Source organism: Ursus maritimus, unplaced genomic scaffold (assembly GCF_017311325.1).
Source record: "Ursus maritimus isolate PB19 unplaced genomic scaffold, ASM1731132v1 scaffold_4, whole genome shotgun sequence".
Lineage (NCBI taxonomy): Eukaryota > Metazoa > Chordata > Mammalia > Carnivora > Ursidae > Ursus > Ursus maritimus.
The window spans coordinates 53,089,953-53,111,952 of record NW_024426552.1 but is presented as its reverse complement, the minus strand read 5'-3'; the positions used below and the strand labels follow the sequence as shown (position 1 = coordinate 53,111,952).

The following is a 22,000-nucleotide window of genomic DNA, read 5'->3' as shown; positions in this document are numbered from 1 at the left end:
CCTCTGCTATTTTTCTGTTGTTGTTAAAGATTTTATTTATTTATTTGAGAGTGAGAGAGAGCGTGTGCACAAGTCGGGGGAGGGACAGGGAGAAGCAGTCTCCCAGCTGAGACGGGAGCCCGATGTGAGAAGACATGGGGCTCGATCCCAGGACCCTGGGATCACGACCTGAGCCAAAGGCAGATGCTTACCCGACTGAACCACCCAGGTGCCCTCTCTGTTTCTTTTAACTGACTTAGCAAACTCATTTTTCAGAATTAATTAAGTAGTCATAAATTAAGAGATTAAAAACTGTGGAGAACAAGACCTAGAGACCACATAATCAAAATTCTCTTCATTTTATAGTAAATATTTTTTAACAAATGGACAAATAGGGAGCTTCTCAAGTTAAAACCTGGAAATGGTCTGTGAAGCTGCTTCATTTAGTCGTTGCTCCAGTTGTGGTAATCTGACATAAAGGAAAGCCCCTAAGTTTCAGAACGAAAGCTTCAGCTTCACTGAAAGTGGGAGTCTCATCCTCTGTCTCTGTATATGAGTTCTTCCTCCCATTTCTTTGTATCTTGGCTGCCCCTGTCTTACTGGTGTTACATAATTTTCTCTTTAGACACTATCTCAGGTGTTCCTTTATTTTATTTATGTCTGTGTATGCCTTTGTTTATATCATCTTAGTTTAATAAGGTAAATTTATATGTTGGATGAATGGGTGGGTGGGTAAATAAGTAGGTTTTTTGGTGTGCGTTTCTATCTGGTGAGGGCCAGCTGTGTGCCAGGCCCTCTTCTAGTCATTTTAGATACTGCAGTAAATTAGACTGGGGGCCTCTGTCATATGGTTTACATTCTAGTTGGGAGACAAATTTAAAAAATTAAGTTTCATAATGTGTATGTCAGTATGGGTGGAGGGGCCTCTCTGAGGAAGTGAATTTGAACTGAGACCTGATGATAAGAAGGAGCCAACTCTATGCAGATCTGGTGGGAAGAATCTTCTAGGAAAGAAAAAGCTCATTCAAAGACCCTGTGGCAGGAACAAGGCATGATAAATGGAAGGGGCAGAATGAGAGTCAGGTTGGTGAGAAGATAGTGAGAAACGGCAAGGATGAAAGACATAGGTAAAGGACAGGTGATGTTGCCCATGGTGAGAAGGATGTTCTTACCAATAGCAATAACATTGTACTTAATTTTTATAAATAATCCATACTCACAGACTAATTCTAGTGCCTCCAGACCAGAGGTGGAATTGTCATTATAAAGGATTGTAAGTAGAAAGGCATTTCTGTGGCAAATATTTAGGGTATTTCCCAAAATTTGGCTTCATCATAGACTCCAAGATTATTTCAAAAATATTTGAAGGCTTATATTCCTAAAAAGATCCATTCTAGAAGTCCCCTAATTCTATACTAACTGCCTTTTCATCTATTTTTTTTTTAATTTTTTATTATGTTTTGTCAGTCACCATACAATACATCCTTAGTTTTTGATGTAGTGTTCCATGATTCATTGTTTGTGTATAACACCCAGTGCTCCATGCAATACGTGCCCTCCTTAATACCCATCACCGGCCTATCCCAATCCCCCACCCCCTTCCCCTCTGAAGCCCTCAGTTTGTTTCCCAGGGTCCCTAGTCTCTCGTGGTTCATTCCCTCTTCTGTTTACCCCCTCTTCAGTCTTCCCTTCCTTCTCCTACTGATCCCCCTGCTATTTCTTATGTTCCATAAATGAGTGAAACCATATGATAATTGTCTTTCTGTGCTTGACTTATTTCACTTAGCATAATCTCCTCCAGTCCCGTCCATGTTGTTGCAAATGTTGGGTAATCATTCTTTCTGATGGCTGAGTAATATTCCATTATATATGGACCACATCTTCTTTATCCATTCGTCTGTTGAAGGGCATCTTGGCTCCTTCATCTATTTTTTTTTAAGATTTTATTTATTGAGAGAGTGCACACAAGTGGGGTGGGGGGGAGGGGGCAGACAGAGAGGGAGAGAGACTCTCAAGCTAGCGCAGAGTGCATGGCAGGACTCAATCTCATGACCCTGAGATCATGATCTAGGCCAAAATCAAGAGTTGGACACTCAACCGACTGAGCCACCCAGGCTCCCCTTCCACTATTTTTTTGTAATTCTTTCATTCTTTTTTTTTTTTTTTCTTTTTTAATTCCTATTCAGACTTGGAGAAAGCATAGCAGCAAACAATGCCTACAGACAACAGGAAACAGAACATATGCCCAGGAGAATGCCCTTGCAATCACTAAATCACAGTCTTCCAACTTCAGTAAAATGTTTAACTCCTCCACTTTTGAAAGCTAGAGTTCCTGGGTTGAACATTGAGGAATTAATAGAGAAACTTCAGGCTGGAATGGTGGTGAGTGGTAAATAGCCATTATAAATGGGATTCTGCCTTGTACATACCAACTAAATATCAGCCCTGATTATAACATTTATTTAAATAACTTTAGATGCAGATTTGATCAATGAAACCTTATCTTTTAATATGAAAACAACAATATTCTAGGAAGTTTGGAAAGAAAGAAAAAAAATTAGCCATAAAATTCCCACATTTTAACACAGCAATCATTTTTCCCCCAGTCTTCCCCAATTAGCCTACCCACATCCTCTCTACCCCCCTGTTTAAGAAATATATCCCACAAGCATATCAAGTCCTACCCAGATACTCTTCTGCAATAGCCAGGTTAATGAAATGTTGTGAACCTTCTAATACAACACTCATTTTTTTACTTTGTTACTAAGTTTTAATGATTTAGTTTCACACTAGGCATTTATTTTTTTGTTGTGTTGCGTGTTAAAATTTTCTGATTTTTGACTGTTGTATTAAAACTTAGGTAAAGGATCAGATTAATGATGTGAGAATATCTGACATAATGGATGTATATGAGATGAAACTGTCCACATTAGCAGTGAGTACAAGCTTATTTTAACTATTCGTAACCATTAAGCTTAAATAGATGTTTCTCTGGTAAGTGATAAAGATTAACGGTATGTTTTCTTACAGTCCAAAGAAAGCAGGCTACAAGATCTTTTGGAAGCAAAAGCTCTAGCCCTTGCACAGGCTGATAGACTGATTGCTCAATATCGCTGTCAAAGAACTCAAGCTGAGACAGAGGTGTGTACGATATAAAGACTTATCTGATCAGTAGAAAAATAAATGAAGTAGAACATGTACAAAATTTTAGTTATATTTTTGTTACTGTTTGAACTAAACTGTTCTCAGCATTTGACACAACTACTCTCTTCCATCTTGAAACCCTTCCCCCTTTAATTTTGGTCACCCCATTATCTTCTGATTTTTTTTCTACACTAATGGATATTCTTTTCCTATATCCTTTAGCGACTTCTCTTTCTCCACTCAACCCTTAAATGTTGGGTTTTCCCAGCATTATGGTCTAAGCCCTTTGGCCTTCTTTAGGTGGTCCAGGGTTTCAGTCATTACCAGAATGTTAATGCCACCAATTTTATGTGCCGAGCCCAGATCCTTTACGCTAAGCACTAATGCTTCCTGTATACCTCTGTTTAAATATATAGCAGATACTTCCCATTCAGTATGACCAATGCTGAACTCATCATCCTTTTTAAAAATTTACTCTTTTTTTGTATATTCCCTCTTGTTCTGAAGAGTTTTCCAGACAAGAAACCTGGAAGTCACACAATTTACTTCCTAGGATTAGCCATCCACCAAACCCAGTTGATTCTACCTTCTAAATATTACTTTTTTCGGCCTTGTCTCTTCTTGCCACTATTTGCTATGGGTCAAATCCTTGTCATTTTTTATATGAATCATAGCAGAGCCTCTAGTTAGTCTTTTTACCTTCAGTCTGGAGCCCTCCTCTTAACCACCGTCTGTGTGCATCCCAAGTCATCTTTTTGTATTTGGTTCTGCCCTCCCTTGTTCCCCTACATTGATTCCTGAGGATGTAATCTGATTTTATTGCTCCTGTGCTAAATATCCTGCAGTGGCTTACCATTTTACTCAGCAGATGATTTTAAATTCCTTAGTTTGGCACACAGGATTCTAAAACTACTATCATTCCTCATCTCCTTGCATTTCTGTGCATTCTCTGCAATCAACTGTATCAGATTACTTTGCAGTTTCTTACGCAGTTCTATTGCTTTGCAGTTACTTGACATACTCTTAGGTTTCCCTGTGCTTGTACTTGCTCTTCCATGTCTGGAACACCTTTTTCTCTTTCTCTGCCTAACTCCTAATAATCCTTCAGATTTTAGTTTAAATACCTCCATTTCTTTTTTTTTTTTTTTAATGATTTTTTATTATATTATGTTAGTCACCATACAGTACATCCCCGGTTTCCGATGTAAGGCTCGATGATTCATTAGTTGTGTATAACACCCAGTGCACCAAGCAATACATGCCCTCCTTACTACCCATCACCGGTCTATCCCATTCCCCCACTCCCCTCCCCTCTGAGGCCCTCAGTTTGTTTCTCATAGTCCATAGTCTCTCATGTTTCATTCCCCCTTCTGATTACCCCCCCTTTCTTTATCCCTTTCTTCCCCTACCGATCATCCTAGTTCTTATGTTCCATAGATGAGAGAAATCATATGATAGTTGTCTTTCTCTGCTTGACTTATTTCACTTAGCATTATCTCCTCCAGTGCCATCCATGTTGTAGCAAATGTTGAGAACTTGTTCTTTCTGATAGCTGAGTAATATTCCATTGTATATATGGACCACAACTTCTTAATCCAGTCATCTGTTGAAGGGCATCTCGGCTCCTTCCACGATTTAGCTATTGTGGACATTGCTGCTATGAACATTGGGGTGCATATGGCCCTTCTCTTCACTACGTCTGTATCTTTGGGGTAAACACCCAGTAGTGCAATGGCTGGATCATAGGGTAGCTCAATTTTTAACTTTTTAAGGGACCTCCACACTGTTTTCCAGAGTGGCTGTACCAACTTGCATTCCCACCAACAATGTAGGAGGGATCCCCTTTCTCCACATCCTCTCCAACAATTGTTGTTTCTTGCCTTGTCTATTTTTGCCATTCTAACTGGCGTAAGGTGGTATCTCAGTGTGGTTTTGATTTGAATTTCCTTGATGGCTAATGATTTTGAACATTTTTTCATGTGTCTGTTAGCCATTTGTATGTCTTCATTGGAAAAGTGTCTGTTCATATCTTCTGCCCATTTTTTGATTTGTTTATTTGTTTCTCGTGTATTGAGTTTGAGAAGTTCTTTGTAGATCTTGGATACCAGTCCTTTATCTGTAGTGTCATTTGCAAATATATTCTCCCATTCCGTGGGCTGCCTCTTAGTTTTTCTGACTGTTTCCTTGGCTGTGCAGAAACTTTTAATCTTGATGAAGTCCCATAAATTCATTTTATCTTTTGTTTCTCTTGCCTTTGGGGATGTGTCATGAAAAAGGTTGCTTTGGCCGATGTCGTAGAGGTTGCTGCCTATGTTCTCCTCTAGAATTTTGATGGATTCCTGTCTCACATCGAGGTCTTTCATCCATTTGGAGTTTATTTTTGTGTATGGTGTGAGAGAGTGGTCAAGTTTCATTCTTTTGCATGTAGCTGTCCAATTTTCCCAGCACCATTTATTGAAGAGACTGTCTTTTTCCCACCGGATGTTTTTTCCTGCTTTATCAAATATTAGTTGCCCAAAGAGCCGAGGGTCCATTTCTGGGCTCTCTATTCTGTTCCATTGGTCTATGTGTCTGTTTTTGTGCCAGTACCATGCTGTCTTTGTGATCACAGCTTTGTAGTACAGCTCGAAATCCGGCATTGTGATGCCCCCAGCTTTGTTTTTCCTTTTCAACAGTTCCTTGGAGATTCGGGGCCTTTTCTGTTTCCATACAAATTTAAGGACTATTTGTTCCAGTTCTTTGAAAAATGTCCTCGGTATTTTGATCGGGATAGCATTGAAAGTGTAGATTGCTCTGGGTAGCATGGACATTTTAACTATGTTAATTCTTCCAATCCATGAGCATGGAATATCTTTCCATCTTTTTATGTCTTCCTCAATGTCTTTCAAGAGTGATTTATAGTTTCTAGAATATAGGTCCTTTACGTCTCTGGTTAAGTTAATTCCAAGGTAACGTATGGTTTTTGGTGCTATTGTAAATGGGATGGATTCCCTAATTTCTCTTTCTTCGGTCTCGTTATTCGTGTATAGAAATGCAACTGATTTCTGAGCATTGATTTTGTATCCCGCCACGTTACTGAATTGCTCTATAACTTCTAATAGTTTGGGAGTGGCTTCTTTTGGGTTTTCCATATAGAGTATCATGTCATCTGCAAAGAGAGACATTTTGACTTCTTCTTTGCCAATTTGAATACCTTTGATCCCTTTTTGTCGTCTGATTGCTGTTGCAAGGACTTCTAGTACTATGTTGAATAATAGTGGCGAGAGTGGGCATCCTTGTCGAGTTCCTGATCTTAAGGGAAAGGCTTCCAGCTTTTCCCCATTGAGAATAATATTTGCAGTAGGCTTTTCATAGATGGCTTTTATGAGATTGAGAAATGTACCTTCTATTCCTACACTCTGAAGGGTTTTAATCAGGAAAGGATGCTGTATTTTGTCAAATGCTTTTTCGGCATCGATTGAGAGGATCATATGGTTCCTGAGTCTTTTCTTGTTGATATGATGTATCACGCTGATTGATTTGCGAATATTGAACCACGCTTGCATCCCAGGTATGAATCCCACTTGATCGTGATGGATAATCCTTTTAATGTACTGTTGGATTCTATTAGCAAGTATCTTGTTGAGGATTTTGGCGTCCATATTCATTAGGGAAATCGGTCTGTAATTCTCCTTTTTGAGGGGGTCTTTGCCTGGTTTGGGGATCAAGGTAATATTGGCCTCATAGAATGAGTTTGGTAGCTTTCCTTCTGTTTCTATTTTTTGAAATAGCTTTAGGAGAATAGGTATTATTTCTTCTTTGAATGTTTGGTAGAATTCCCCAGGAAAACCGTCCGGGCCTGGAGTTTTGTTATTTGGAAGGTTGTTTATCACTGACTCAATTTCTTCATAATTAATTGGCCTGTTTAAGGAATCAATTTCTTCCGGTTTCAATCTTGGTAGTTTATAGGTTTCCAGGAAGGATTCCATCTCTTCCAGATTGCTTAGTTTATTGGCATATAGCTGTTGATAAAAATTTCTAATAATCCTTCCAATTTCAATGGTGTTCGTCGTGACCTCTCCTTTTTCATTCATAATTTTAATAATCTGGGTCCTTTCTCTTTTCTTTTGGATAAGTCTTGCCAGTGGTCTGTCAATTTTATTGATTCTCTCAAAGAACCAGCTTCTAGTCCTGTTGATCTGCTCTACTGTACTTCTGGTTTCTGCTTGATTGATTTCAGCTCTAATTTTGGTCAACTGCTTCCTCGTGCGTGGATTAGGCCTGTCCCTCTGTTGCTGTTCCAGCTTCTTGAGGTGAGAATATAAAAACTGCATTTTAGATTTTTCTATTCTTTTGAGTGAGGCTTGGATGGCTATGTATTTCCCCCTTAGGACTGCCTTTGCAGTATCCCATAGGTTTTGGACTGTTGTATTTTCATTCTCATTGGTCTCCATAAATTGTTTAATTTGATTTTTGATTTCCTGGTTTATCGAGTCATTCCTGAGCAGGATGGTTCTTAGTCTCCAAGTGTTTGAGTTTCTTCCAAATTTTTCCTTGTGGTTGAGTTCCAATTTCAGAGCGTTGTGGTCTGAGAATATGCAGGGGATAATTTCAATCTTTTGGTATCGGTTGAGACCTGTTTTGTGTCCCAGAACATGGTCTATTCTTGAGAATGTTCCATGGGCATTAGAATAGAATGAGTATTCTTTGGTTCTGGGGTGTAGTGTTCTATATATATCTATGAGGTCCAACTCGTTGAGTATGGCATTCAAAGCCTTTGATTCTTTGCTTAGTTTTTGCCAGGGTGTTCTGTCTATTTCTGAGAGTGGAGTGTTGAGGTCCCCTACTATTAATGTATTTTTATCTATATGTCTCTTTATTCTGGTTAAGAGTTGGCTTGTGTATCTTGCTGCTCCCCTGTTGGGGGCATATATATTTATAATTGTCATATCCACTTGTTGAATACTTCCTTTAAGAATAATATAGTGCCCTTCTGCATCTCTAACTATAGTCTGTAGTTTAAAATCCAATTTATTTGATATGAGAATTGCTACCCCAGCTTTCTTTTGAGGTCCATTTGCATGAAAGATTGTACTCCATCCCTTTACTCTCAGTCTGAATGCATCTTTGGGTTCAAAATGAGTCTCTTGTAGACAGCAAATGGATGGGTCATTTCTTTTTATCCAATCTGCAACCCTGTGGCATTTATGGGATGGTTCAAACCATTTACATTAAGACTGATTACTGAGAGATATGATTTTAATGATGCCATGTTGCCAGTAAAGTCTTTGTTTGTATTGGCTGTGACTTTCTGTTCTGTATCACTCTTGGGGCCTTTTTACTTTTATAGAACCCCCCATAATATCTCCTGTAGGGCTGGTTTCGTGGTTACGAAATTGGTTAGTGACTGGCGATTCTGAAATGTCTTTATTTCTCCATCAATTCTGAATGACAGCCTTGCTGGATAAAGGATCCTTGGCTGCATGTTTTTCTCTGAAAGAGCTTTAAATATGCTCCCCCAACCCTTTCTCTCATTCCAGGTCTGTGTAGACAGGTCTGACGTAATTCTGATGCCTTTGCCTTGGTACGTGAGAAATTTCTTTGCCCTGGCCGCTTTCAATACTGTATCCTTGCATCTAATATTTGCGAATTGCACTATGACGTGACGTGGCGTGCTTGGGAGGGGTCCTCTCTGCCTCTTGGACACGAATGTTTGTTTCCCTTGCTAGATTAGGGAAGTTTTCAGCTACAATTTGTTCAAATATCTCTTCTAGACCTCTGTTTTTCTCCACCCCCTCGGGGATGCCGATGATTCTAACATTGGATCGTTTCATTGAGTCAGTAATCTCCCGTAACCTACATTCGTGGGCGTGGATTTTTTTAAGACCATCTTCTATTTTCATTTTTTCCTCTATTAACCCATCCTCCAATTCACTAACCCTTTCCTCTGCTTCGGTGACCCTGGCCGTCAGAGCCTCTAGTTTTGCCTGCATTTGGCTCATAGAATTTTTAATTTCTGTCAGATTCACTCTCATTTCTGTCCTTAGGGATTCTATATTCTCAGTAACCTTTTCGTTAATAGTTTTTTCAATTCTACTCATCATTTTGACCATCATTACTCTGAATTCCATTTCTGATACTTTGGTTACATCCATATCCATTATTTCTGTGGCAGAGGCCACAGACTCACTGTCTTTTCTTTGCTGGGGGGGGCTTCTCCTTCTTGTCATTCTGATGAGGAGAGGTTGCGGGGTTGTCCAGAGCCCAAATTATTGACTGGGTCCCAGGCCGTGCCCCTTGTTTTATAGGGATCTTAGGGATGTGGGCTTCTTCTTTAAAGATTTTATTTATTTATTTATGTGGCAGCCAACCAGCGAGAGAGGGAACAGAAGCAGGGGAGTGGGAGAGGAAGAAGCAGGCTCCCAGCGGAGGAGCCCGATGAGGGACTCCTTTCCGGAACGCCGGGATCACGCCCTCTTGTTTTATAGAGGCGCCCGGGTTGTGGGCTTCTTGATTTTTCAGCCTGCCTTCTGGGGGAGGCGCCTGCCGCGCTGATACTCAGGCAACCCTGTTTGGGTAGAGTCTCCATGTCCCCTGCAAGGGGGGATGGGGATGGGCACTCTCTGAGCCGGTTAAATACCTCCATTTCTTAGGAAGCTGTCTCTGGTCCTCTGCTTCCCACACATGTGAAAATTGTATTGCCCTGCCCCTCACCCTTGATGTCAGAGATGGTTTTGGTATCTCTAGGCCCCAGCAAGCACAGTCCTTGGCACATGGTAGGTGCTCAGAAAGTTTGGCATTGTGCTGTGTGCATATATGTACACAGTGTGTACATTAGGAGTGAGAGCTTACTGCAGTAATATGAAATTCCTAGCAAATAGAAATGGAATCTCAACAGTTTGATATCATTTATAATAAATTATAATAAAGTCATTTGGCTTTTGAGAGAGGCATTAAAATCAGTGACACGTAAAGTACCTTTAGAGTCTTCTCAGAGTACACATCTTTGAAAAAATACGGATAAATATAACCATATGTTTTCCTTTTCTTCTTTTGACATGGATTCCTTTGTCTTGCCTGATAGCATGTTGAATTTATCATAAATTCCAACAAAGAAAATTAGCGATATTAAACTCATTTTGTCCTCTCCTTTCCCATAGCACATTCTTATATTCTATGTCTGTTGGACATGTCTTGTATTTTATTGGAGAATTTAATGTTTTATCCATTTTACTGGAAAAGCTTCTTATAAAAATAACACTAAATAATGGGGTATTACTGCTTTATAGACTGTCATAAAAACAGAAGGGCTTAGGTTTTTATCTGGCATTTCAGAATAAGAGTATTTTTCAGGCTAAAGGGTGTTGGGGGGAGTTCACTTCTCATTCGAGTTTTCTGTTTCTTTAATGTTTCACAAATACTTTCATATTAATTTTGGTTGTATTCCCTGATAGTCCTAGCTTAATTTTAAGTGTTTGCTTAATCATCTGTGGTATAGTTAAGATCTTATTTTTAATTTCTACCTGAAATGGGAAAACTGATTTGTGTAAACTTTATGGTTTAGTGTTGATGGCTAGCGCCAAGGACCACACATACCCTTTTAATTAAATACTGGATGTAGAGCTACCTTCTTGTTATAATTGTGTTCATTTCCATGAGTCTGGTCATACTGAGATTATTCTAGTCAGGATAATCTCCTAAGTAAAAAACTATAACAGTGTTAGATTTATTAGAGGTAGTTAAGTAATAAGTATATATGACTACTAAAACTTTATATAACCCCATAGATGCTAGCCTATTAGATACTTGGTAAACCTTTTAAATTATAGAAACTGAGCATATTATATACATGGTAGCAGAAAAGTCTCTGTTCTGTTTGGTTTTGTTTTAGGCACGGACACTTGCTGGTATGTTGAGAGAAGTTGAGAGAAAAAATGAAGAGCTTGGTGTGTTGCTGAAGGCACAGCAGGTTGAATCAGAAAGAGCCCAGAGTGATATCGAGCATCTCTTCCAACATAATAGGAAATTAGAGTCTGTGGCTGAAGAACATGAAATACTGACAAAATCCTACATGGACCTTGTTCAGAGGTAAATTAATAAAGTAAAATTTCTGTGTAAAGTTGGAATCTAGAATGAACACACAGCATTTCTTTTCTGTGGCCTTAAAATCCTTTTGTAAACTTTCACATATTCTGATAATTCCATAAGTTAAGTAGTTGACAAGAAACTTACATTACAGGGGCGTCTGGTAGCGCAGTCGTTAAGTGTCTGCCTTCGGCTCAGGGCGTGATCCCAGCATTCTGGGATCGAGCCCCACATCAGGCTCCTCCGCTAGGAGCCTGCTTCTTCCTCTCCCACTCCCCATGCTTGTGTTCCCTCTCTCGCTGGCTGTCTCTATGTCAAATAAATAAATAAAATCTTTAAAAAAAAAAAAAAAAAAGAAACTTACATTATAGGTAAATGAAGTATTGTTTACTCAAACTCAGGATCAAAGTCAGAAACAGAATACAGGTCTCTCTGTTTCTTTCCGGTTGACTCTGCATATTTCAGGTATTCATACAGTCCTCAGTCGTCTGGGGTGTTAGCACCTCAAGAACAAGTTAAGTCTGCTTTGTTCACTGACAGACCCCTAAGGCCTGGAACAGTACTCGGTACACAGTTAGGCATTTCATAAATATGGAATGACCTTAGTTGTCATGATTCATGTTAAGTTGAGCTATATGAATTAGCCATTTCTGTACATCAAATGCATTGAATATGAACAATTTCATAGTATTCAGTCAAATAGCATAGAAATTCAGGTGTTAGTGTTTAAAACATCTCTAAGTTTGTAGTGAGTATTTCTCCTTAATGGCATTGAATATGGTTTACTTATATGTGTGACTGTAACAATCTGTGGAATAAATTCTTATAGGTGAATTGTTGGGTTAAAGGGTATGTGCTTTCAAATTTTTTATGGATTGACAAGTTTCCTTCCAAAAAGGCTGTACAAACTTACATGCCTACTAACAAAATATGAGATTGATCATGTTTTCCTTCTTTGTCAAATTTTTTTATCTTTTAGGTCAATTTTAAAACTTCTGAGGGGCGCCTGGGTGGCACAGCGGTTAAGCGTCTGCCTTCGGCTCAGGGCGTGATCCCAGCGTTATGGGATCGAGCCCCGCATCAGGCTCCTCCGCTATAAGCCTGCTTCTTCCTCTCCCACTCCCCCTGCTTGTGTTCCCTCTCTCGCTGGCTGTCTCTATCTCTGTCAAATAAATAAATAAAATCTTTAATAAATAAATAAATAAATAAATAAATAAATAAATAAATCTTCTGAGATATAAAGAAGACCCAGAACAATTATGTATTTTCTACCAAACAATACAAATTGAAGCATTCTGGTTAACTTGTTTTTTGTTTTAATTTATAATTAAAGATTGGTTAAGATTTGAAAAAAAATGTTCTATCTATGCTATTAGTATAGAGTTTGAGAAAATTTTAACTGCAAGGTCCATGTGCTTATTTGCCCATCAGTAAAAATGAAGGCTGGAAAATGTATAGCATCTAGAAAATTTGTGATGTTAAAATTTCCTAAACAGGATATTTTCTCCCAACAACAACTTTCTTCAAGCTCTGTTTGAGCAGCCCTGATAGAGTGGACTATCAGCGTTAAGTCAGGATGTGAGAAAAAGTAAGCATTGGTCCCACAGAAATACGTGGTTTCCAGGAACCATGGGAATATCCCGCTGATGTTCCAGATAGTGAGTGAGGGGCCAAGAGGTAAAACTCCTGCCTTCTGGGGCCAGAAGGTAACAAATAATGAAGTAGGCTGGGGAAAGAAAGGTCATCTGTAATGGTAGGGACTGTCTAAAGGCATTCAAATTCAGAATTTTAAAAACCACGTGGGACAGATAAAACACTTGTAGGCAAATTTGGCCAGTGCTACCAGTTTGTACTTAGTGAAGTAAAAAAGGACATGTTATGCTTAAGATACTTGGGTGTCAAAGTATCACTTTAGAAAGTATTTCTGTGTTTACTTTGCTGGTAAACTAAGCAGGACTGTTAGATGCAGAGCTCTAAAGAGATAAGAGAAGTTTAGTATCCTCAGCTACTTCATTAATTCGACATTTTTAATTAAACATACATTATGCCCAAGAGGCTAATGATGGCAGATTTAAGTTTTATTTTTTAATAAACTTCATCCTTTTACAGAAGTTTTAGAAAATTTTCTGGATCTAACTATAAAAATATCATATATATAGCAAATTATGTAGAGCAATGTTATCTGTAAGGCTCTATATCCTTATATATGCAGTAAATGCCCTGTACTTTTTATAGTAAATGTAACCTCCTAAATCAGCCAAAATACATCTTTAATGTCTTTTAGAGTTTAATCTAACTTTCTTTATGTCCTGCTTGTTCATGACATTCTTCTTCTTCAGTGTATGAAGTTTGGTTTGAAGAAATAATAAAGAACACAGTTTCTTTTCTCTATCATATGTTTGCCTCCATAAAAATATCAACTCATCTTGTCTTTTCAGGAATGAAACCACTGAAAAGAAGAATAAAGATTTGCAGATGACATGTGATTCTCTGAATAAACAAATTGAGACAGTGAAAAAGTTGAATGAGTCTTTCAAACAACAAAATGAAAAGTAAAATCTCTAGTTCTTCTAATTATTTTGGATTTTTCAAAAACAGTGATTCCCTTTATACAGAGCATTACTTTTTACAAATAAAATTAATAGAATTACCACTTATTTTAGATATAAAATATATATTTGACAAAATGTAAAGGTAATTACTGTTCTTATTAATTTTCTCTTAAAATTCTTGTTGAGGAGAGGAAGATTTCCTTGATGTTTTCTTCTCTATTTTTATAACTTCAGAACTATTGCCCAATTAATAGAGAAAGAAGAACAGAGAAAAGAAGTACAGAACCAACTAGTAGACAGAGAATGTAAGCTAGCAAGTAAGTAGCTTCTCATTTAATATATTGTCTGTATTTTAATATATATTGGTAGAAAAATCAAAGCATAATTTTATTTTCTAGTTCTCTCATTTTTTTAAATCTTAAGTCATGTTTTAAACAGCTTCCCTTTTCTTGCCATAACATTTTACAGAGCAGTTTAGTTAGATTGATTAAATTGAAAAAGCAGTATGTTTTTTTAAAATCTGGGAGTTAGAGGAAATGATGGTCTTTTCAAAAGAAAGAGTTTTAAAAGAACATAACAGCAGGTGGCAGTGCTAGGTAACTTTTAGTAAGCAGCTTCTTAATGGCAGTAGCTCTGAAGTGATCCATAAAAACCTTTTTGTTCTAACTCATTTGCCTTAGAACACAGACATCTGCCTATTTAATTTTTCATACTTTTCTATATCTCTCTAACCCTTAAGCTATGAGGATTGTCTTTCCTCTCATAACTATACATATAATATCAGGAACAGAGGAAGAGGGAAAGACATGGAGATTTGGCATTTTCTATGGAATACTGGCCTAGGGGAAGAGTTCCACGGTGTTTTTTTATTCATCAAATACTGTAGAAATTTTATTTCCAACAAGGTATTTCTTCATCTTCCCAGTTGTCGTTCTTTTGCTCTAATTACATAGTGGCGAATAAACCTTTTCAGGGTAACATCAGTATCCACCCTCTGAGCTTATAGCTGACTGTTTGTTTGTTTGAAGATTTGCAACAAAAAACAAAAGTACAAGAAGAAAAGATTAAAATCTTGCAAAAAGAAAGGGAAGATAAGGAAGAAACCATTGATATCCTTAGAAAGGAATTAAACAGAACAGAACAGATAAGAAAAGAATTGAGCATTAAGGTAAGAATCTGTTGAGTTCTCATTGGTAGTAGATGAGTAAGTCTGATTTTGTGGAAAAGGTGAACTTGGGTAAATTAAAGTTCTGATTCTTTAGTAATTTCATTTAGAAGATATGTAATATCTTTCTCACAATGTGAAAACCTGTATTTTTCCTAAAATCATGGAAAACTTACTAAATACATATTGTGTACCAGCACTTACTACTTTTAAGTGGGCAAAGAATACAGAAAGAGGGTCTCAGTTCTGAATGTCACCTACAGGTGGCTGTATTTGGCTGCCTCTCCAAGCTTTTAGGGATGGGAATAATAACAGTGGTTCATATTTGTCTAGAACTTTATAATTTGCAAAGCACTCTGAAACATTTTTCTTAATCCTCTTCTCTTTAACAAATATATTAATATATATTAAATATTTTCAACCTACAAATGAAACTGAGTCTTGAGTTACTTACTGAGGGTCTGTCACAAAGCTAAGTATTCAGTATTCTGAATCTAAGTCCACTGTTCATTCCACATTATGGTTGTTTGTGTGTGGTAGCTATGAATAGGACTTTCTGGCCCATCTGCTACCAGGAAGATGAGAACACGCCAGGATTAAATGACCGTTTGAACAACTACAGAGCACGAGTGACAGAAGAGGCATAAAATTTAATGCCACATTTACCGATTTCCTAGTTCTGCTTTCATGTGATCATCTTAATAGTGATTCTGAATTGTGATGTGTAGTGTTTTCTGCAAAATTTCAGCTGCTAATGTTGACTTAAAAAGACAAATTGAATATGTTTTTCCAATTTGTATTATATTGTTTAATAATTACTTATCTTAAGCTTACCATAAAATTTAATTAACTAAGATAGAATATGTATTTGTAATGTGTCTTTTGACATGGTGGTTTTACAAATGAAAAATAGGACGTCTTAAAATATCTGTGAAGGGAAGACATGCTAAGTTTGTTTTCCTCAATTCCTCTCCTCCCCCATTTCCTAGGCTTCCTCCCTAGAGGTTCAAAAGGCCCAATTAGAAGGTCGTTTGGAAGAGAAAGAGTCGCTGGTGAAACTTCAGCAAGAGGAGTTGAACAAACACTCTCATATGATAGCAATGATCCACAGTTTAAGTGGTGGAAAAATAAGTCCAGAAGCTGTGAATCTCAGTATATAGATGTTATGTATTTATCTTCCGGGGGAGGTGTGGTAGGGGAGGTAATTTGTGACTCCGGAACAACAGCAAATTATTATCAAATTATTAATTTAGTAAAGAACCTGATCTGATAAATATTTTTTATTTGGTCTTAAAACTTTTACGTCCTGTTTCTGGCTTTTATTGCTTAAAGCTTTCTTTGGTTCTTATATTAGAATGTTCTTCTTGACCTCCATTATTGTTTTTCTGAGGTTTTTCCCTTTTCCTTAGTTGCTTTCCACTCTCTTCTGTTTTTTAATTTATTCTCATTTGTGATTAGATTTAAAAATCAATTTTTCTTGATATCACAATCCTAAAGATTAAGAAATTGAAAATACAGTTATTAGTATAAAAAAAGAAGGCGTGGCATTGCCCGCAAAGTTTTTCTCTACATAGCACAAAAGAAAATTCAATGAATTTAAAATAATTTTATTACTGCATTTAAAATGCAGTAAGATATATGGTATAAATTCTAAATTTGAAAAAAATGCAATGAATAGTTACAGAAATAATGTGAAAAAATTAGAAGATATCAGATGTGCTAAACGAATACATTGTCACATTTAAAAAAATGATAATTCGTAGAATTATTTGAGATAGCCTTAGTTTTTTTACTCTTTTTAAAATGTACCATGTTGGTCTGCCCATATCATTTCCAATCAATTATGAATTTCTTTTGACTTGCACAAAGAAAACTTGGATTCCACCCTTGCTACATATTCAGACATTTATTACTAATTCAAATGTGAATTGCATTTAATATGTTGTCTTTCATTTAAATAGTTTTTAATTTGGCCATTTAATTTTAAGGCATAGGTTAAATATCCTTATTCATGTATTTCTTTAATACAAGGGAATTTAAGTACTCTTCATTTGAATCAAATGTTGTAAATAGTGTTTAAGAAGAGTTCTTGTATCAATATTTTAGTTGGTTTTATTGCTACAGTTTCCAACCATTAATTTGCTTGGTGTTGCCTTCCCCATTTATATCTTCATGTGACATAAGTGAACTTAGATTTACTTCTATTTTTCAACCATAGTATATCTGAATTTACGTTTAGAAATTAGACATTTTCATAATTTGGTAATTATGTTAAGTATCAAACTGTCATAGTTTTACATACTTGAATACATTCTGTATAGTTCTGCACATTTTTTTAAAAAGCATTGTACAGAGTAACATATTTTAGATTGCTACTTGTTCTATAAGGGTTACATTCTATTTCTCTTTTGAAATTGTAGTCATTTTCAATTTTATATGAAAAAATGTTTAAATGAATAGATATGACTGAAGAACAAAAGGCTCTATAAAATAAAACAAAAAATTCTGTAAAATGAATAAACCAAAACCTCTAGGGAAAATCAAACTACTTTTACAATTTAGACACTTTCAAGACACTGAGCCTAGACCACTGCTGCCCAATAGAACTTTTCGTAATGTTGGAAATGTTCTCTACACTGTCAAGTATCATAGGCTTTAGCCACATGTGATTTTTGAGCACTTAAAATACGGCTAGCGCAACTGAAGAATTTAGATTTTAACTGCCATCCTGCTGGACAGTGCAGATCTTGTCCATTTTTGCAGGTATGCATTTATTTAAGACACTCAATTTGCCTATTCTTGAAGATGTATATAGGCAGAGATTCCATGTATTTTTTAGCAACCTTTTTTTTTAATACAACAGTTTTAATGTGTCATTCCTGATCTCCCTAAAGAGAAAAAAAAATATGCTTTAGCTTTAAAGGTGAATACCTAATCATCATCCTCTTCATTTTTTCTGTGTATCCTAGTCTGTCTCTTACAGCATCTTTCATATTGTCCCCATTATTTTTCTTGACCTTAGTATGTTGAGTACTCTTTTTTTTTTTTTTCGCTTTTTAGGTCTGTGTACCTCAGATTAAAACAACAAAGTGTGTGTGCGTGTGTGTGCGTGTGTGTGTGTGTGCTTTTTTAAAAAACTTTAAGTTTGAGCCAGCATCATAGGGTTTTACAAATGATTTCTATGTGTCTATGAGTGTATGAACATTTCCTAATGGAGAAAGTAGAACTAAGTAAATGTATCATTATATTAGAATTGTTCAAATTCTCTGAAAATCTTGCTATGAAGAGTTTGTCCAAGTGTACATTAACACAGTTCCGTTTGCCATTTACATTTGCCGCTTTACTAGATATGGACTTCTATTAAAATTGGGTTGATTGAAGTTTATACTAAACTATTTAATGTCAGGGCAAAAACAAATTAAAACTTACTGCTGTGTTTTGGGAGGAAATTGTCAGATTAGTGTCCTTTTAGTTGTATTTATTTGTCATAAAGTCTAGTTATTTATGTTAAGGATATAATGAGACTCTGTCTTGAGTTAAGACTCTTAGTCAAATGAGAATGTTTGACTTTCAACTTCTACCCGAAGCTCATTCACATATGTTAAGATACTTCTAATCAAGTTATTTTCCCTAAAACTCATATAACATTTAATTTGATTCTTTTCCTCTTTTCAAATAGTTATGAATTGTGTTTATGGCCTTGCTTCTGATGTACCTACTGATGAACCAAACACATGCTCTGTTTGTGACTTAATTACTTTATAGGAGTCAGCAAACATTTTCTGTAAAGGGCCAGAGAGTAAATATTTCAGGCTTTGTGAGTCATAGTGCCTCTCTTACAACTACTTAGTTCTGCAACAGTAGCAAGAAAGCAGCCATAGACAGCACATACATAAATAGGCATTGCTGTGTTCTAATAAAACTTTATTTACAAAAACAATCAAGGCTCTGCTCTTGGGTGTTATATCTTACTGATTAATTGGCCCTCTTATCATTAAGAAATGTATCTCTTTATCTCTGATAAACTTTGTCTTGAGGTCTGAGGTCTATTTTATTTGATACAAATATAGCTTCTCCAGCCTTTTTATGTTTTCTGTTGGCCTATTATATATTTTTCTATCCATTTACTTTTAACCTGTGCCTTTATATATAAAACCTATGATTGTAGACAAGATACAGTTCGGTCTTGCTTTTTTTTTAATCTGTCTTGGCAATCAAGCCCTTAACTTTCACAGTCCACTTGGAGTTAATATTGTACTACTTAGTATAAAATGTAGAAACCCTGTAAGTGTGTTGGTCCTTTTATGTTCTCCCCATTCTTTATGCTATAGCTGACACATATATCTATATATATTATTAAACCCCAAAACAATGTTATAATTTTTGCTCTAAACAATTATATGGAAATACCCTGGCTCTCAACATCATAATATATTTACCTATTTACACACAACAATACACACAAGTAGTATCTTCATTATAACACTATTTTTCTTTTTTGAAATAATAAGTAACTTGTAGGGAGATGCTGCAAATACCTTGTTTCTTCCACCTTTCACCCACTAGTTTCAGCACTCATTGATAATTCTTGCTTGAATCAATTATTACTCTGGTGGCCACTTTTTTTTTTAACATTTAATGGAAGAAAATGGAACATTTTGCTAATATCATGATATGCTGGGAAGAGTAATCAAAATTACATCTATTACATCATTGACAAAACTAAATATAGTATTTATAGTTTTACAGTTAATAGAGTATGTACTTTTTTGTGTGCATATTCTCACAAGGGAAGAATTTGAGATTTGCTTTCTGTAGTTTAAGAAAATAATAGATATGTTAAGCATATGGAATATTTTTTCAACCACAGGGCCCTTTGGATCTTATTTTCCTTCCAAAAGCCCCAGTCTGAGAACTGCTCACTTGCCTTGGCTCCCTCAGTGATCACCAGTAAATATCAAACACATATTACCCATAATGATAAATAAGTCTTTTGGATTAAGCAACAAATTGTTTATTTTCAGCATTCACTGAGTTTACACTCAAGATAATTTTTTAAAAATGAGCAAATAAAATATGACCTATGCCTTTAAAAGGTAGATGGCTTATTTTTTTATAATATGGATAATGAATCTTATAATATGGATAATGAAATTGTATGCTTCTGTAATCCATGCACTGAGATGAAACAAAAATTTTAAAAAATCATGGGTTTCCTTGAATCTGCAAATCACTTTGAAATCCTAAAGTCTTACTCTGTTAAGCATTTTGTAGCTAATTGACTTTCTTCCTGTCATGCAAAGACTGAGGCTTATTTTGTTTATGCTTGTATTCATCTAAACATTTCAAAAATACCTTCAGAAAACTTAATTATCACCATGAATGAGAGGTACCATAATTATCAGAAACCAGCTTTTCTTCGCATTGAACTACAAATAGCCCATCATAAACATCATTAGATGTGAGAAGTAACTTTCCTCCCAACTAAATGCACATTTTTAGTTATTTTAATTTCCCAAGGACCTAGTGTTTATATGCTCTTGGTATCTCAAAAAAAGATGGATAATCCTAGGATATATAGCAAAGGGCTTTTTATGTAAGTTCTAGCCAGTGCTGCATAAGCAAGTGACATTTTCAAAGTCAATAGAGTAGGTTGGGTTACAGTTTCATTATGTTATTAAAAACTAATTTTCCACTAAGTAGCTGCGCATTTGGCAGGGATTTAGTAGTGAATATGATTCTCCCTCTCCATTACATTATCTACACTATTCCAAGAATTATATTTCATCTCACTAATCTCAAAGAGCCAAAAGATACAATGTATTAGAATAGCCTTATGCTTTTCTCAAACTTCAAATAAAAAGGCTTATGATTAGCCCTAGGAAAAGACAACACTCTTCATGTTCAATTAGGCAGGGTTTTCATTTACCCACAAATAAAGACTGATATTAACTACTACACACTAATTTGTATAAAACCCACAGTTAATCAGAGCATGTTAGAGCTGAAAGGATTCTTAAAGAACAGTAAACCCAGGCCCCTTGTGTTTCAAAAAGATTTAAACTTTTTATTACATCTTCAGAAAAGAACTCTGGTGATTCAAACATACTGATCAAACTACATGATTAAAAAATAAACATGGATTATAGGCCGTTTCACTTCTAGGAATTTATCTTAAGGATGTGCACTAAGATTTAGGATGTGCATTACCACATGTTATTGTAGCACAAAACTGGAAACAACCCATGTATACAGTGTAAAATTCGTTCATTAAAATAACAGAGCCTTTTTAAAAAATATTTTTAAATCTATGGGCACATGGGAAGAGATCCTCGGTGTGTTATGTGGAAAAAGCATGAAACCAAACTGTAAGCGGTGATTCACTTACTTGCATATCTCTAAGATATACAGGTGTGTGTAAATATGCAATACATAAATATAAATGGTAAACAGTGGTTGCCTTTGAGGAATGAAATTGCTTGATTTTGTTGTTTATTTACATTCTAAAGTTTGTAACTAAATGTTACTTTAAAATTTTAAAGCCATGTTTTAAATCATGAGTTTTGTAACTACATCGAAATTTAACTTCTAGCTTTACCTAAAGAAAGTTTCATCTGTAAAATGAAGATAATGCGTATTTTATAGATTTGTTATTAATTTTTTTATTTTTCTTAGAAATACAAAATAAGGGGGTGCCTGGGTGGTTCAGTCAGTTAAGCATCAACTCTTGGTTTCAGCTCAGGTCATGATCTCAGGATTGTGAGATCTGAGCCCTGAGTGAGCCTCCACGCTTAGCATGGAGTCAGCTTGGGATTCTCTCCCTCTCCCTGTGCCCCTCGCCCCACTCATGCACTCTAAATAAGTTAAATAAAATCTTAAATACAAAATAAAGCTGATGGCTTTCAGTAATTTCTTAGTGTTTATCTCCCTTTTGGGAGGGAAATAGGGTAGAAACCTCTATTTCTTTATCCTTGGTTTCTGATTTCTCATCAAACCTGTGACCAATTGTAGAAAATAAAATTAACAGTAAAGATTCTGTATTTTCAAGAGTTGTACAGGGTGGCAAGTTTAGTTCTAGGAGTTAAATAAATCTTCA

At 36.0% G+C, this 22,000-nt stretch overlaps 1 protein-coding gene across 1 annotated transcript in view; it reads left to right on the top strand.

Moving 5' to 3' along the window:
- Nucleotides 1–16,201, top strand: part of CIP2A (cellular inhibitor of PP2A) — a 39,465-nt gene extending 23,264 nt beyond the window's left edge. The window contains exons 14-21 of the mRNA XM_008706609.2: nucleotides 2,166–2,361; nucleotides 2,840–2,914; nucleotides 3,010–3,120; nucleotides 10,994–11,190; nucleotides 13,626–13,739; nucleotides 13,974–14,056; nucleotides 14,768–14,907; nucleotides 15,894–16,201. Coding sequence (XP_008704831.1) covers nucleotides 2,166–2,361; nucleotides 2,840–2,914; nucleotides 3,010–3,120; nucleotides 10,994–11,190; nucleotides 13,626–13,739; nucleotides 13,974–14,056; nucleotides 14,768–14,907; nucleotides 15,894–16,064 — 1,087 coding nt within the window. The 3' untranslated portion in view covers nucleotides 16,065–16,201. The remainder of the gene's footprint in view (nucleotides 1–2,165; nucleotides 2,362–2,839; nucleotides 2,915–3,009; nucleotides 3,121–10,993; nucleotides 11,191–13,625; nucleotides 13,740–13,973; nucleotides 14,057–14,767; nucleotides 14,908–15,893) is intronic.
- The last annotated feature ends 5,799 nt before the right edge of the window (nucleotides 16,202–22,000 follow it).